The sequence below is a fragment of the Prionailurus viverrinus genome, chromosome X, assembly GCF_022837055.1.
Source record: "Prionailurus viverrinus isolate Anna chromosome X, UM_Priviv_1.0, whole genome shotgun sequence".
NCBI lineage: Eukaryota > Metazoa > Chordata > Mammalia > Carnivora > Felidae > Prionailurus > Prionailurus viverrinus.
The window spans coordinates 38,069,710-38,087,185 of record NC_062579.1 but is presented as its reverse complement, the minus strand read 5'-3'; the positions used below and the strand labels follow the sequence as shown (position 1 = coordinate 38,087,185).

The window sequence follows — 17,476 nt, the reverse complement described above, 5'->3', positions numbered from 1 at the left end:
ATTGCACGGTAAATAGTAGCGTTAGGCAACAGATAAATATCACTGTCCCCTAAGGGCATCAATGGGTCAAGCTGAGGACTGGAAACGTTAATTCATTTTGCCCCAGGTAGTAAACTGCTGAGCTGTAGTTCAAACTCAGCTATGATCTTAAGCACCAGACCAGAGATTCTCAACCTGTGGTTCTAGGCTTCCTGCTGGTTCAGGAGACCTTCTCAGGGGGTTCACAAAGTCAAAACTATTTTCACAGTACTTCATTGTTGTTCTCTTGCGTGTGCGGTGGAATATCCTGAGAGGCTACATAAGCAAAAGCTCTTTAGAGGTCTTCAGTTTTTAAGGCTATAAAGGAATCGTGACCGCAAAGTTTAGAACCTTTGCACCAGGCCAGGGACTTCTCCATCTAGGCACTATTGACATTTCTCTGTTGTAGGAAGCATTGTACAAGGAAGCATTAGTTGCATCCTTGCCCTCTACCCACTGGATAGCAGTATCATCCCCTAATTTGTCTCATCCCCAAAAGTGTCTCCAGAGATTGCCAGTGTTCCCTGGGGGGATGGAGATGATCTCTGGTTGAGAACCACTGCACTAGGCTCTGGCATCTGCTAGGGCTCCCAGCCCTACCACTAGATAACTTTAATATTTCACTCCCCGGCTCCCTGCATCTGCCTGCCTATTGGCTGTCTCCACCTGGCCATCCCACAAACTCCCCAAGACAGGCTCATGATTCTGGCTCTGGTTCAGCGACTTCCTTATTATCATTCATTCCCACAACCAAGACCACAGCTCGCCTCCCCCCACCTCTAGGTTGCTGCACATAGCTCACTGGGTCTGGCACGTCCAGAACACCCTCTTCCTGCACAATTGCAACCCCCACCCACCCATACACATCATAATTCACCTCTATTGTCGGTTAACCTCTACAGGGCAGGGATGTGTCTTTATTACTGTGATTCCAGCCCCTAGCCCAGACCTGGCACAGATGAGGGTTTGCAACTCAGTTGTGCAAACTGAGGGAGAAAAGGGAGCAACCCTTTCACCTGGGGGTGGGGGGTGTCTCTAAAGTGGCATGGAGTTGGGTCTGGCACTTGGCAAGTAGCTGCTCTTCAAGCCCAGCTGAATCTTGTCAGATTCTCTGAACTGCCTCTCCTCTCCTCGTTGCCCCTCTACAGACCACCCCACCCCACTTACCAGGTAGCCTGCCCTTCCTACAATCCAACAAGAGGCCTCCCTCCCCAGGCCTAGACCGTTTGGTTTCCAAAGGCCAACCACCTCTGCACACACCAATGCCCCTACCACTTCCCAGAGCAGTTGGGTGAATTCTAGTCCTTCTAAGTCTGGCCTGGCAATCCTGTCTCCTTTTGCAAGGCCCTCGTCTTCCCAGCCTCCCTTGTTGCCAGAGGTAACCATATCATCTTATTCTAGCCACAGAATGGCACAGGAAGCCTGCTGAGGGGCTTGTGGAAGGTTCAGCTCTGCTACAAGGAAACAGGAAGGGTGTCCTGTTTTCCTTGCTTGCTTCCCCATCTCTGGGAACATGGAGAACCCTTACAGTTGTAAGGCTGCAAGTGGAGAGCTCACCAAAGTGCTTACAGGGACACAGTGGAATGATCCTTGGGCCACCACTGCTGAACTTCAGTAACCAGCCTTAGTTAGGCTTATTCTCTGCAGTATTTGCCTGGCCCTGCCCATGCTCCTCTCTTCTGCTTGCAATCTATCCTTGGCTGTGCCCAGAGGTTGGGACAGAGGCTGGAGCTCCAAGGATGGAGAAAATCAAAGCCGCAACTATCCTCACACTTGAGGCCAAGTCCCACGGTGCCATTTGACCTCTGGTCTCTCACAAGCCATTTCATCCTTCTCGGGGTTCTCTCACCCATGCCCATGGTTTGTTACTTCCTGGACACCAACAATCCAAACTTCCAGCTCCATCCATCCACCGATGGCCCCAATCCTGACTTTGACCCGTGTATTAAGATCCCCCGATCTACTCAGCAATCCAAAATCTACCCTCCTCTCATATCCCCTCTCCAACTGGCCTGCCTCATGGTGTCCAGGTCTGACGCATGGTGGTCATACTGGGCCTGCCTCACCTCCCCACCTCCTGGTTGTATGGGGCCTTGCAAGTGTCTTTCAAACAAACAGCCTCTCTACATAACACCTGTGTCCCATCTATTTGGCTTCCTCATATTCTTGAGTAAATCTCACTCTTCCCTCTGCTTCTTGGTTCACCCTCTATTCAGCCTGCCCTGTTTCAACTTGACGTTCTATTGCATGTGCAGCCCCTCCAATGCCTTCCATAGTCGTGACATGTCCCTGGCCAGGTATGAATTCTCCAAAGTCCCAGGACTCACCTTGGACTGAGCCCACCCCCACCCTTGCAGGGACTTGCAATCAGGTTTTTCACTTTAGACTTTTTAATATTTCATACAGCGATTATGGTGCATTCAGGAACCCAACCCTCCAAACCCCACTAGGAGGGCCCCCACCCCAGCCCTCCCACCCCATTTGAGGGCCCCAGGGTTTAGAGTGGAGGACGGGGAGGTAACCACCCATCTGAGACTGACCCCAGAGACTGCCCCTGCCCTGCCTCACCCTCCCCAGGGGTTAGGGGCTAACGCTTGGGCACAGACCCCCATGCGCCCCTCTGCCCCTGCTTGTGCACATATATACACTATGGCTCCTTGAAGAGTTGGTCAGTTCCTGGCAGGGCCCCTACTCAACAGCACCGAGTGGGATGGGGGCAGGAGGGTTGGGCTAGGGAGACCCTGAGAAGGAAGGAGGCCCCAGCTATGGGACTGTAGGAGGAAAGAGTGGGGGCCCCCCCACCTCGTCCACCTCCCAGAGAGTCTCCAGTAGTCCCCAGGTCCCCCTGCAGCTGAGGATGGCAGGCGGGGGGTAGGAAGGCGAATGGTCGAGGCATGCTTTCCCTTAGCCGACCCCAGGGTCTGGTGATGGTCAGGGTTCCAAATAGGGGCTGTGTCCCTGCCTTGGAAAGGCTGGGAGCGGGGCTTCATTGCACAAAATACTGTGGGAGGGCCACACGCAGGGGGTGGGGCCCAGCCATTCTGTATACAGAGATATTGCATTTAAAAAATGAAAACCTCATTTAAAATAATTAAAAAACAACAATGAATGAAACAAACAAAAAAAGGCCCACACAACATGAGGCAGGTGGGGCAGGCAGGAAAGCAGGCAGGGGAAGCCTCAGACCCAAGGCATTGTCACGTCTTGTCTGAGTCGAGATCCCCAGCCTGGGCTAGCTCCGGACCCCTGGCTGGCCATGGGGTAGTGGTCCTGGGGGAGGGGATGATGGGAAGGGGGATAGGCCTGGCCTCAGTGTGGGAGGCTGACACGGCCATGCTGTCCGCCGGCAACTACCGAGACAGAGAGAGACAGACATACAGACAGACAGACAAACCAGGCGAAGGAGCGATGAGAGCTTTGTTAGCACCCAGCAGACAGGCCAATGGGTGGGTTGACAGGCCAATGGTCGGGTGTTTGGACAGGCAGCAGGGGACATGTGGGCAGGCGAGCATGAGTCAGGCAGGTAGGCAGGCAGCAAGCAAGGAGGATACAGTTGGGGGCTGCCCTGTGAGGGGGAGTGGCATCCCTCCAGCTGCTGCCTGCTGGGGCCTCGGTCTCTGGCTTAGAACTCGGTGTCCACCACGCGGAAAGCTGGCCTGCCTGCAGGGGAAAGCAGAGCGGATGGCTGTTGGTGGGTAAGCAGGTAGGTGGCCAGGGCGGGGAAGAGGGCAAGGGCCACACCTACCTGAGTCAGGCATTGATGAAGACCGAAGGCCGGCCTCCTTTTGTAGCTGGATCTCCTTTAGTGCAAATATGGAAGTAGCTGTGGGTGGAGGACAGACAGTGGGAAATGACCCATGGGGCCAGCCAAGGACCACCTCCCACATGGCCCCATTGGGGGAATTACAAAAAGCTGTCTTGTCTTTGAGAAGTTTGACTTTTTCATCTGTCATATAATCCTTATACACAAACCAGCTACAACTAGAGAAAATGGAATATGGGCTATTACACGAAGAAGTCAGTAATTCTGTCAAGTGTGATAATGGTATTGCAATTACCATCTGTTGAGTCTAGGTGATGGATGGTGTTTGGGATTTGATTTAGATTAATCCAGTGGGGAGATTCAGGAAGTGGGCCAACATTTTGAAGGTAGGATAATGATAGTTATTAAAAAACCTCTTAAAGATACATGCTGAAATTTATAGGTGAATGATATATCCAGGATTTGATTCAAAATAATCAGAGGGAATACAGATAAAATCAGATTGGCCCAGGTGACTCACTCAGTCGAGTGTCCGACTTTGGTTCAGGTCATGATTGCACGGTTCGTGAGTTCGAGCCCCCCATCAGGCTCGCTGCTGTCAGCACAGAGCCCACTTCGGATCCTCTGTCCCTCTCTCTGTGCCCCTGTCCTGCTTGCGCGCTCTCTCTCAAAAATAAATAAGCATTAAAAAACAAAACAAAACCAGATTGGCCACGAGTTGATGACCTGCTAGAGTGCTTGGGGACTTGTTATTGGGTCTAATTTTATTTATTTAATAATTACTTATTATTGACAGCGCGCATGACCAAGTGGAGGAAGGGGCAGAGAGAAGGAGGGAGACAATCCCTGGGCCACTGAGGTGCCCCTATGTATTTATTTTTTAAAGTAACCTCTACACCCAACGTGGGACTCAAACTCACAAATGCCAAGATCAAGAGTCCCATACTCCACCGACTGAGCCAGCCAGGCGCCCCTAAACATATATAATTTTAAAGTGTCCATGTGAAAAAGTTTTTTAATCAGGTATAAAAGGAGAACACCACGTGGGATTCTGTTTCTGTACAGTACAAGGATGGGGAAGACTTACCTATGCTGTGAGAAGTCAAACTAGTAGTAACCCTTGGCAAGGGGCTGGGAATAACTAAAGGAAATAAGAGGGCACTTCGGGGGAGCTTCTCTCATCCTATTTCTTGACCTGTATGCCAGTTACATGGGTGTGGTTAGTTTCTAAAAATTCACTGTGCCGTATACTCATGACCTGTGCGTTTCTCGGTATATATTTTACAAGGAAACGTTTGCTTTAAAAAAAAAAAAAAAAAAAAAGAGGAAAATGATGTTACGTCTATTTTCACGTATGTTAGAAAATTCCCGTGAAAGGTAAAAAGGAACTGAAAACTAAATAACTTGTAATACACATAACATGTCATATGTGTGATCAAGGGTGTGCCCCGCACAGCCCACCCAGCATCCTGTTCCCCACAGGGCCCACCAGCTGCACTCACTGTCAGGAAGTTTGTGGATCCGCTCCCCCAGACTGAGGAAGAATGGATGTTTCATGGCATCCTCTGCGGAGATCCGATTGCGACCTTCAAACTGAGTGGGAGGACAGGCAGGGGTCGGGGGGGTGGGGGGGGGTGTATTGACCCCTTCAACAAGTAGACCTCTCTTTTGCCCCATCCCAGACCGTACCCCGGGAGCTCCCTGTCCCCCTACACCTAGAATCCCCTAGCCCCCAAGGCTGGTCCGGGAGGGTGGTCTCACCTGCAGCAGCTTAGTGAGGAGGTCAGCCCCGTCGCTGTCAAGTCTACCGCAAGGACAAGAGGATCTGCTTTAAGTTGAGTTTGGGCACTCCAGCCCCTAACACCCACCTACCCTCCCACCCACCAGCCTCACCGGGGTGCATGGCTCAAAAGGGCCTCGGCTCGATACTTGGGGTAGTTGTATGTCTTAAATTCTTCGTTGGACAGAATGCCTGGCCACGTCTCCTCAGTTGGGGTTCCTGGAAGGGAAGGAGAATTACCCTAAGCATCCACAGGGCATCCCTAAATGTCCCCACAGTTCCTAGGGCTCGTTCCTCCTCACCTAAGATACGGAAGATGAAATGCAGCTGTTCCTCCACTGTGGAGCCTGGGAAGAGGGGTCGGCCTGTGGCCATCTCATAGAAGATGCAGCCCACACCCCTAGGCAGGGAGGGCACAGTGAATAGAGAGGCAGTTGGCTGGTTGGCCATTGTGACCAAGCCACCCGCTTCACCACATGGCTCCTGCCACACTTCCACCTGTCCTCACCACATGTCAATCTGGGTAGAGTAGTCCGTGGACCCAAGCAGGATGTCGGGGGGCCGGTACCACAGTGTCACCACCTCATTGGAGTAGGTCTTCGTTGGAATTGACTTGGCCCGGGCCAGGCCTGGTAGGTTGAGAGAAGGGGCAGCTGGAATTGAGGAGGTCCCGGGCAGCCTCGGGGAGAGCACAGCTGGGACTGAGGGTGTCCTAAGCAAAGCCTGGAGAAGCTGAAGGGGACTGAGATAAGGCAGTCATGAGGAAGGGGGAGTCTGAGAGGGTAAGGCGGGGCGATCACTGGGAAGAAGGGGGAGGCCAGGGTACCAAAGTCGGCCAGCTTGAGCTCTCCTCTCTCGTTGATGAGCAGGTTTTGGGGCTTGAGGTCTCGGTGTAGCACCTTCTGCCGGTGGCAGTAGGCCAGGCCACGAAGCAGCTGGAACAGGAACAGCTGGGGACCCAGGAAGGGCAGGCAGATGTCAGAGAGCATCCAGAAGCCTGACCCCCAGCAGACACTGTTCCCCCTCCCAAACACAGACACTGAGCCCAGAGCTTTATCTCACAAAAGAGGACAAGGTCCCAATGCCCTCCAAGGGCTCCCAGCAAAAAAGCCAAACGGGAAAAGTCTGTTTCAGGGAGATTTGTGGGGTGGAGTGGGTGAGTGGGGGCCCCCTTGTGCCCCTGCTTCCTGCCCCACACCCACTTTCACGTTGTGCATGTTGATGACGTTCCCACAGTCATCCAGGTACTGCTTCAGGTCCTTGTCCTAAGGACAGAAGAGGAGACGGGAGGAAAGAGGGCCACATCCTGTGGCTCCTGGCCATCTCCCCACTCCCCACCCCCACTGCCCCCCAACCTTACCAGGTACTCAAACACAAGGGTGAGGGACTTCTCCGTGTGGATAATGTCATGTAGCGTGACGATGTTGGCATGTTTGAGGTCCTTGAGCAGGGACACTGCAGGGAGCATGGGGAGGAAGGGATGGGGGAAGAGTCAGGGCCCCACCCACCCTCAGGGTAGAGGCGAGGAGGACCAGACAGGGACAAGCCCAGGGTTTCCTTCTTTCCCTGTGCAGCCTGAGGTGGTGGCTCATAGCCACTGGCTCTATCCCACCCAATGCCAGGAAGGGGTGGCTCCATGTTCCGGATGTGGACACTAAGGCTCAGAGAAAAGTATGGAGCAAGGACCTGGGATTGCCACCCCAGGCTTACAGGACACTAGATCTTCACAACCTGTTTTTGCTTTCCGGAAAGGGGTTTTGCGTCAACCCTCAGTACAGAGGCCTGCAACTTGGTGCGAAACTCACTTTGCACACATAACTTCTACACAATTCAAATTCATCCTGCGTGATATTCTGACTAGAAATTGTTGTCAAGTAAACCGGTGAGCACTTTCACGGGTGCTCTCAGACCCAAAGCGAACACCCTGCTGTATAATTCTTGGTCTTTTCTCCAAACGGGAACAGATTCCTGGTTACCTTGATCATCATCTAGATATGTGCATGATGGGCACTTTCGCGTGAAGCCCAGAGTGTCAGGAGGGAATGCCCCAACCCCCAGTCCCTGTTCCTACTACAGGGCGTGTGTGTATGTGTCAAGAGGTGAGCCTGGAAAGCCTGGGACAGCCTTCCTGTGTGTCTGTACCTTCCCGGATGGCGGTGCAGGGTGCCCCTTCTTCGTGTTCCAGTCTGATCTCCTTGAGTGCCACAAGGTTGTCCGTGAGCTTGCTTTTGCCTTTGTAGACGGTGGCATAGGTACCCTGGTGTGTGAGGACGAGTGACAGGAGAGGAAGCTGCAGGAAGTTCTCAGTGACCCCCATCCCCACCATGTGCCTGACGATGGTCTCTCACCTCTCCCAGCTTGTCTAGCTTGATGTAGGTCTCCAGTTTCCCAAAGCCAATCTCAGACTGTGGGGTAAAGGGGCAGGTTGAAGAAGGCTCATAGGAGGGGACAGAGGCGGGTGGGCAGTGAAAGGAGGAGAGGACAGGCACAGAAAACACTCACCAGGCTGACACGGCGGAGGCGGCGGCTGAGGGGCTTGTCGAAGATGGGGCTATTGAGGGTCAGCTTCTCAAGGTAGCCCTCAGGCAGCCGGATGTCGGCTGGTAGTGATAGGCGCTTGTTGATGTCCTAACAGGCAAGATGGGTGAGAAACGGGACCATGAGCTCCACCTCCCCACATTTAACCCTCTTTCCTAGCCCCACCACCAGCCAGACAGGGAGTTAAGCACCTCAGTGGAGATCTTGCGTGGGGGATGGTTGCGCATGCGCACCCTCACTGGCGACTGCACCTCATCGGAGGACGTGGCTGAAGCCTGGTCACTTTCCCCATCAGACCCCATCTTCAAGTCCTCGTGTACAATTTCTGGTAGTGAGGACAGGGGGAGGGCAGACCAGTTGAGGGCTGAAGCCCCAGGACACCCCCTCCTCAACGTAACACAATCCCCTGATCACACACGTACACACAAACCCCCAGAACAGCCTAGAGTCCCTCAGGGAGAGGGTGGCAAGGCCCAGGGAGGTTCAGACAGGTCAGGACAGGTTGAACGGGGGATGGGGGGGGGCAATAGTCACCCAGTGGAGCACCCTGTTTCAGGGGTGAGCTGAGACTGGGGATGGCCCAGGACCAGGAGGCAGGCAGCGGCACAGTAGCCAAAGGCCTTGAGAAGGCAGGCCCAGGGTAGGCAGGCACCAGTAGGCCTGAGGGGGGCCATAGCAGAGCGCAGGAGAAGGGCAAAGGGAAGGTTGGGGGCAGCTGCAGCAGGCAGGGCACTCTTCCTCCCCGAGGCCTGGGCACAAAGCCAAGGAAAGGGGCACAGATAGAGAGAGCGTGTGCGGAGAGGATAGCAGGGAAGGGGGAGAAAACGGGAGAAAGGAAAATGGAAATAACACAAATCTAAGGGGAACTCGGCTGGGAGGTGGCACCTGGGGACCAGTCTGGGGGCAGAAGTGGTCAGTGGACCCACCTGGTGCAGAACTGAGAGGGCCCCGTCCAGAGCGAGGTTCCCCAGGAGCGGCACGAGTGGGTACCTCTCCGAGGTCATTGCCGCCACCACCCCCACTCTCATCCAGGCCTATCTGTTCAGGGGCACCATTGGTCTTGTCCACACCTCGGCCCCCTCGGAGTGTCATTGACAGCTGCCGCTTGATCTTCTTCATCCGATCCATGGCGACCTGAGCAGGGGGTATAGATGGCAATGGATCCCACATTAGCACTTGGCCTGACCACCACAGGCCCCCTAAAACCCAAGGTTTACTGAGGTATACTGACATGAACTTGTGTCAGTATCCACCCAACCACTGTGGAGCCCTGGAACCACTCAGGATTCCTGTAAACCTGGCATAGATACGGACCTTTGTCAGTGCTTGCCCACCTACAGCCAGCCCCTGGGTACCCTCTTCCTAAGTAGCACACCTGGGTATTGAGGCCTGGGTGGCTGGCTGAGGGTAAGGGACCAACTGGTGAAGTGCTGGCCCGTATGGGGGCAGCCTCACTGTGGGAGCAGAGGCCTCCACAGCAGGCATTTTCAGGTGCGGCGGCAGAGATGTACCCATCTGTAGATGGGGCTCGGGGCTCGCCCAGGACCGCGGGGCCACTGATACGGCCCCGGGCACGCCCGTAGAATGGCATATTCCGCCGGCACCAGCCCCACATAACCCCCAACTGCCTAGGCAGAATGCTCCCCACAGCCACAAGGACCTTCGCGGCGTGCCCAGCAACCATCGTCACGGTGATTGGTGGACCACCCCACTGGTCTCCCCAAGTGAGGGGTGCAGGAGAAGGGAGTCCTACCCAGACCCAACCACTGGCTAGGGTTGGGGGGGGGGGCTCAATGCACACCAGCAGTCCTGAGGACTGCTCGCAAGGTTCGATCAGGTTGGGACCCTATGGGTCCCACCCACATTTTTACAAGCCAGGTCTCATTTCTCCTCTAGTTGAGAGTGCTCATCTCCCTTATCACCCTGAATAAATGTCCCAGTCCTCAAGGGTGGCCCATAAAGTCTTACCCTATTCATCCCTATTATCTCTCTGGCCTCATCTCCCCTTCAATCATTGCTAGTTGCTGTTCTGCAACCACACCCAGCAGTCCCACCTCAGGGCCATTGCACAGGCTGTTTTTCCTGGTACCTGGACAACCCTTCAAAATAGGTCATTCCCTCACCCTCTTCAGACCATTGCTCCAATATCACCTTTTTCATGGATAACCCTCCACAAATAACCCTATTTAAAATCTCAACCATACCGAGCTCCCTCACTTTGTCAAATCATCCCCCCAGCACTATCACCTCCTCAGAAATGACACCATCTACTTATTTGTTTCTTTATTCTTAACTGTCTGTCTCCTCACCGCCATAACTAGAAGATCAGCTCCGCCAGGGTAGATTTCTGTCTGTTTAGGTCACGGCTAGATCCTGAGGACCTGGAACAGTGACTGACACAGAGTAGATGCTCAAAAAGTGCTTATGGCAGATATTAATGAATGGGGGGCTGAGGGCCTAAGACCAATCTCTACCAGGATGGGCAGGGTAAGTCTCTGCTATTCGTGAATAACTCCAGAAAAGGTGGCCCAGGGACGCTGGCATCGGCAAGATGACCTAGATGGGGCTGCTGGAGGGAACAGGGCCACCAAAACGCTTAAGCTGGCCTTCTTCTGCTTCCTCCTGGGCTCTAGGCCAGCAAGGTGGGGGAAAGACCTGGCCTAGGAACCATCTGGACTCGCAGCAGGGCCTAAGATGGCCCTGGGCCCAAGGGAAGTGGAGCTAGATAGGAGGTGGGAGGATGAGGCTGGGGCTGGATTCGAGGAGAGAAGTGGGTCATCTGTTACCTTGAAATTAGGTGCTTACCCCAGTGGTCCCTATACCTTACTTCCACCTGCCTGACCTCACCACCACCCCCAGGAGGGGAAGAGAAACCAGTGTAGCAGAAAGACCCCAGTAAAGAGGATGAGGTCCGTTCAGAGAACCCAAGATAACAACAAAAATCCTGAACCAGTAGGCCAAACACTGGACCTGAAGCTGAAGAAGAAGCATGGCCAGCCCCCAAAGGCAGTCTCGCCTCCATGGTACAAATACCCAGTTGCTTTGCCTGTTGTGGCAGGAAATGGGGGATCTAGGGGCAGGGGTAAGCAGGACTGGACGGAAGATGAAGAGGGAGCCACAAGGAGCCATGGGTCCATGACCTCTAACTGGAAACTCCAAGGGCTGGACATGTTCCAGAGTTCAGTTGTTTTGAGGATTTGAGGAAGACGGGACACAAAATCTGTGTATCATGCAATATTCCCATCAGGGGTGCCCTGGGCAGACCTTTGGGAACAGAGACACTTGAACGTTAATATACAGTAAAACTTTTAAAGATTATTATTTCCATTTTCTGAGCTTTTTAGATCCCAGAAGAGTGAGGGATGGAGCAAGAAACTAGACACACAAGTCCACTCAAAAAAGGGCATTTTGTCCTTCCTGACCTCCGAGGTCACACACCCATCCTCGGAATACTCTCACACCCAAGGACACTCATCAGCGCACACCACACTGACCACTGAGGACACAGTCATTACACTCTAACTCCCACAGAAACACACCATCCTCATCTGGTTCAGACCCCCATAAGCACACACTGGACCCTCAAGTAGGCCTCTCAGCATTTTAACTATCAGCACCTGCAATTTCCCCACTTATTTCTAACCCCCATCAGCATACGAAGCCCCAACAGAGAACAAAACTCTTAGCATACGCTCGGACCCCTCTAAGTTAACTCTTACTGCCACATTCTTGGGCGCCTCCCAGGTCCGGCTGCCTGTTAGCTTCTCCAAAGCACTCACCCCCATTAACACACCGTTCCCTGTGCATGATTCTGACCCCTATTAACATGCACTTGGGACCCTCTGTGGCTGACCCACATTAGCACTCACTGGACTTTCACACTGCCCTGAATCTCATTAACACAAAGTGAAACTTGCCAATCCCTGACCTGTTTTTGCCCACACTCAGACCCCTCCACAGCTAGAACCATCATTAAACACACATTCTTGTCCTCCCACTACCCTGTGCCCACCACCTCCCATCAGCACAAGCTGGACGTTCACTTCACCCTGACCTCTATTAGCACGCATTGAGCCTCACACACTGTGTGTCCCCATTAGCACACCCTAAACCCTCACTCAGCCCCATTCTCCAGGGATACACAAACACACTGCTCTATAATGGTCTGACCCTCATTAGTGCACACAGGTCTTCATCCAGCCTGGAGCCTCATTAGGACACAGCCCTACATGGTTCTAATCCACTTCAGCACACCTAGACCATCACATATCCCTACTCATTTATTTCTCTTTGCTTGAACTCCCGCACAGCTATAATGCCTGTTGGTTCACACTTGAATCCCTTCACAACCTTCCCTGATCCTCCTCATTGCACCCCACGGACCCTCAACACACCCCAGTCCCCTGTGGACACAAGCACACACTGTCTTCACAAGGTTCTGATGCTCACCAGCATTTTCCGGACCCCGTACTGCCCCGGCTCTTTCCCCCAGTGGCACACGTTTAAGCGCCTCCAAGGCTCTAAGCCCATTTTAACGGTCCCTAGAATTTCATATATACCTGTCCCTGAGCGCATCCAGTAGTCTCACATCCCCTGTCCTCACGGACATGGACACACACACACACCCACACACACTGATCTCACACCATCTTGATCCTTAATATACTGGACCTCTCACAGTGCTAAGGCACTTCCCTCACCACCGTGCCCTCCCACCCCACATATATCCACAACTTCTGATACCCAGTAGCACAGATTCGGGTCTTCCACCACTCTGTCCCCATTAGCATATACTGGGCCTCATCCTACCCAGACCTTTATTACCACATGCATGTACCCTCTACGGCTATGATTCCCATTAGCACGTTCTCAACACTGGACTTCTTCCACTACCCTGACCTCCACGAGCGCTCTCTGGACCCTCACACACCGCAGTCCCTCATGGACAAATACACAGAATTACCACCACCCTGACGCTCATTACCACACACAGGACTTCAGAGCCCTGATCCTATGAGCACACCTCCTGCTATCTCTACCACCCTATCCCCCATTAACACACACGGGGTCTCTCCACACCTATAACCCCGTTTGCACACCTCAGCATTCCTCTGGCATGCTCTCCCCTATCACACACCCTTGGGGTCCTACACACACACACACACACACACACACCCCATTAGCACACGCTGGGCCTCAAGCCCTACACAGCGGTTAAGACTTATTATCACATGCTCCGACCCCTCCACAGCTCAGGCCACTAGCAAACCTCGAGCCTTTCACCACCCATTTCCACACTCTCTGGTCCCTTGATCACCCTGCTCCCAATTAGCACCCACAGGACTGCCCATCCCCAGCTCCCAGACCGGGCCCAGGGCGGGGCCAAGGTCAGGGAGGCCCAGAATGACCCCCCGCCCCGGTGCACTCTGGGAAATTCGCTGGGGGAGGGGGCACATGCCAGCGGTGCAGCCCAGACCCCTAGGCACCGCCCGGGGTCTGAGTTGGTTCTGCAGGAAAAGGGCAGCCCCCACCCCGTGTCTCGGAAACGCGCTCACCGGCGGGGGCGCGCGAGCAACCTCAGCGCCGCGGGGCCGGCGCGGCGGCGCCTGGGGCGGCGGCCCGGGCTGAGGCCGCGCGACCTCCTTCTCCTCCTGTTCGCCGCAGGCGCCCGTCCCAGTAGTCTTCGGCCATGGCTGCTGGGCCCGGGCCGCCGCCGGCTGAGGAGGAGGAGGCGGCGGCGGCGGCGGCGGTGGCTGAGGCGGAGGCGGCGTCCCGCTCAGCCGGCCATGAGCTTGGCCGCTGCGGGCGATGCCCCCGGGCTCGCTGGTGCCGGCTCGAATCCGAGAGCTCACGGCGGCTCGCGGCTCAGAGCCGACCGCTTGCGGAGACGCGGCGGATCCCAGGGCCGAACGCCCAATGGCCCAACCGCCGCGCGCGCCGCGCTCCGCGCATGCGCACGCACGCGCAGCAAAGGCTGAAGTGGGAAGGAGGGGACTCACCTCGGACTGCCTGTACCAAAAGACCCGTCCGCAGCGGGAGGGGGCGCAGCCATTGCGCGCCCACCGGGGAATGTGGCGCCAGCCCTGGAACGGCGCCAGGGGGACGTGTAGAGGTTGTTTAGTACTCAGTTCCGATCTTGCTAGAAGTTTGCTAGCGCCGAAGTGGGCAGCATTCAGTAACCAGCGTGCCGATCACCACTTGGTCCCCCTACTTGGTCTCATTTGGTACATCCCCATGGTGGCAAACGGGACTTTTGCAAGGAAGAAAAAGACAGATGAGGCAGTCTGAGTCCCTTGAGGTGCCTCAGCAGGCAGGAATTTTAAATGCTCGCGAGAAGATGACTTTTCTAGGAGAGGCGGCCTGGAGAATCATTGGCCTTTTACCACCTTAGATAGGACACAGTCTAGCCCCGCCCAGATGTGCTCCCCCACCTCCCCGCTCCCTCCGCTAGCTCATTCTCAGTGTGAACGTGTGCGGCCCCGCCCTTTGAGGTTGTCGCCCAGCCAATCAGATTTGCCCCCTGGGGTGAGGCTGAGCAAGAATGAAGGGCGTGGCCGAACTGAAGAGGCGTGATTTCACTGTTCTCCTACCACGCCTCTGCCCGGTGTTCATTGGTTTTCACCACGGGGGGGCGGGCACTTCTTTTTGTTCTGAGTTCCTCTCTCACTATAGGCCGAATATTCCGCAAGGTGATTGGTCAAAGGAATGTTCAATCGCCTTCGTCCCGCCTCTAGCCCCTCCCATCTCCCTCAGCAAGACTCACGGAGGTGGAGCCTAGGCTGAGAAAAGAAAGGCGGACCTTTAGAGGGAAGGATGCATTACTGCGCATGCTTGGGACTTTGGGTCGAAGAAGATCTCTTTGCCGCCTCACGCGAGCTTTTGCGTATGCACCCTGGATTGGGTTTTCTTTCTTGCCACCTCTCAACTACCTCTTGCCTGCCAGAGCCCCGCCCGTGGCTCTCCCCAGGTCTGCGGTTTTCTGTTTTATTTATTGGGCGTCTGTTGTGTGTCAAGCACTGCCAACAAAACTAATCCCTCAATTCCTCTATGCCTGAAAAACTCCTACACTATCACCTAGCCCAGCTCAAATGGCGGCAGCTTTTGGCAGGCCTTTCTGGGATATCTTTACACTGCACCCCAGCCCAAAGCCAGCTTCCCCGCCTCTTCTGGGCTTCCTTTTATAGCAGCCTTGGTCACACTGGTTAGAGTTTTCAGTAAGTTTCATACTAGCAAGAATTTACAAGAGCATGATGGGAGTGGAAATACTTGAGAGAGGCAAAAGTGCACCTCGGGCTATAGGATCAGGTCCCTCACTTCTCTGACCTCATCCTCATCTACCCTTCTTCCTCGCACTCCACTCCAGATGTATTTCTTTCCTTCTGTTTCTGAATAAAGCAGGCATAATCCAGCCTCAGGGACTTTGCACTTGTTTCCTTTGCCTGGAATATTCTTCTAGATATCCACGTTTCATCCCTTAATTCCTTCCAAGTCCTTGCTTCAATGTCACCTTCATGAAGCCTTCCCTGACTACCCTATTTACAAATGCCTACCTGCACCCCCATCTTTCTAGATCCCCAGACCTGGCTGTACGGACCTTTTTAATGGCACCGGTCAACCTCTTACAATCTACTTGTTGGTCTATTCTGTGTCTCACCCGAGCAGAACAGAACCCCTCCCCCCACACACATACCCACACCCCTCAAGACAGGAATTTTTAATTTCTTAAACTTTATTTAGTTTGACAGAGAGAGCGAGCGAGCAGGGGAGGGGTAGAGAGTTGAGAGAAGAATCCCAAGCAGGCTCCGCACCGTCAACACAGAGCCGATGTAGGGCTCGAACTCACAGACCGAGAGATCATGACCTGAGCCATACCAAGAGTTGGTCGCTTAACTAAGCCACCCAGGTGCCCCAAGACAGGGACTTTTTGATCCATCGCTGTCTCCAATGCCTACAATAGTGCCTGGCACACAGTAAGCACTCAACAAATGTGGCAAATGTTTGATGGCAAAGCTCTAGGCTGAGACAAGAGACAACCATGTACCACTACATGGTGCCTGCTGGGTGCAGGGGACTCGATGAAGTGACCCAAACCCTGCCCACTGAACCCTGGTCTTCTGTCTTGGTGGTATTATAAAGGTATACAAACATGACAAAAGTAAAATAGCATTTGGGGAAACGAGGATGCAACCAAGACTCATGGGTTCTTGATGAAGTGTTGCAGGGGCAAATTAAGGTAGTAAGGGATCTGGGAGCTGGGGTGGGTGGTGAAGAAAGAGACAGAAGTGTCCAGACTCAGGAGCTATAATGGGGGAGATAGCAAACAAAGAGCTGGGACAGTGGAGAAAGGGGGCAGAGGAAGTTTGTGTTTAAGTCTCAGATGCTGTAACATCATAGCAACAGTGGACAGGAGGTATGGTGTTTGATGTACTCTTGAGCAGCAATAATGGAAAAAGTATCCCTGGTGAGAAAACCTCTCTGCTTGACCTAAAACAGGTAGCATCACCATTAAATAGATGCCACAGGTAAAACACTCAGTCCCTAATGTCCTGGAGGGAGATAAAAAGGAAGCATGGAAGGATGAGGTCACCCAAGAAGAGCAGGCCAAGAAAGAGTCACGAGACGGGGTGGACAAGGGCATACACTGTGCCTGGGGTCTGGAGCTGGCCCAGGAAGGGCAGCAGATGTCAGGACACGCTGTGAGGAGTGTCAGGTCCGGTTCAGGGATAGGTTGCGCTATTCCCAATACCCAGGGTTGAGTGAAGGAATGAGGGGTCTAAGAGGGAGAGAGAAGCTGGCCTTCTGGTTGGGTGACGGAGAGGCGGGAGTGGCATCCTCACACACCAGGTGGCCAGTCTGCCTGTCCGATCAGTGCTTTCAATTGTCTACAGCGCTCAGCCATGAGCCACGGATGAGTGTGGGGAGCTTTGTGGTCCTGGTAGGGCCTGTGGTGAGCCTGCTGTAACCAACAACCCACAGCTGGCTCTCTTCTGTAAGGTAGGAGGCCTCCTGACAAGCAGACCAGGCCCAAAGGAGAGCAGGGTGGAATGGGAAAGGGGCTTTTCCTCCACAGATGTTCTAAGCCAACTATTTGCATGAAAACTGCAAAGTCTGCAGTCACGGGCATTCCTCAGTCCAACAGAGTTGTTTAGGCCCTCGTGCAGCTGGGAAGTTCAACCAGGGCACCACAGGCATTCCTGGCACTGGGAACCATGACGGTAAAGACTTGTCCAGGGTCTTGGGGCTTTGAACCAGGTGGGAAGGGATCAGCCCCAAGGACATTAGCCACGTTGACCAAGCCCTGGCCGACCAGCCGCAGTAACTTTCCTCTTCACAGAGGGGGAACAAGGTTAGAGAAGTCACAGGACTTGCTCAAACAC

General features: G+C 54.0%; 1 protein-coding gene across 6 annotated transcripts; it reads right to left on the bottom strand.

Moving 5' to 3' along the window:
- Positions 1-3,417: 3,417 nt before the first annotated feature.
- On the bottom strand, positions 3,418-14,461 carry CDK16 (cyclin dependent kinase 16). Of its 6 annotated transcripts, XM_047843527.1 has the most exons (17): positions 13,655-14,048; positions 10,409-10,492; positions 9,026-9,233; positions 8,291-8,424; positions 8,064-8,189; positions 7,910-7,966; positions 7,704-7,818; positions 6,922-7,016; positions 6,764-6,826; positions 6,388-6,511; positions 6,070-6,190; positions 5,864-5,961; positions 5,675-5,780; positions 5,543-5,606; positions 5,284-5,374; positions 3,764-3,841; positions 3,418-3,678 (listed from the first exon to the last, which is right to left on the bottom strand). In XM_047843527.1, the coding sequence occupies exons 2-17, from the start codon at positions 10,412-10,414 to the stop codon at positions 3,641-3,643; spliced, it is 1,524 nt and encodes a 507-aa protein (XP_047699483.1). In that variant the 5' UTR covers positions 10,415-10,492; positions 13,655-14,048; the 3' UTR covers positions 3,418-3,640. The 6 variants fall into 6 exon arrangements, with proteins under 6 accessions (XP_047699483.1, XP_047699486.1, XP_047699484.1 ...); XM_047843530.1 differs by lacking the exons at positions 10,409-10,492; positions 13,655-14,048 and adding an exon at positions 14,099-14,461; XM_047843528.1 differs by lacking the exon at positions 10,409-10,492.
- Positions 14,462-17,476: the final 3,015 nt, after the last annotated feature.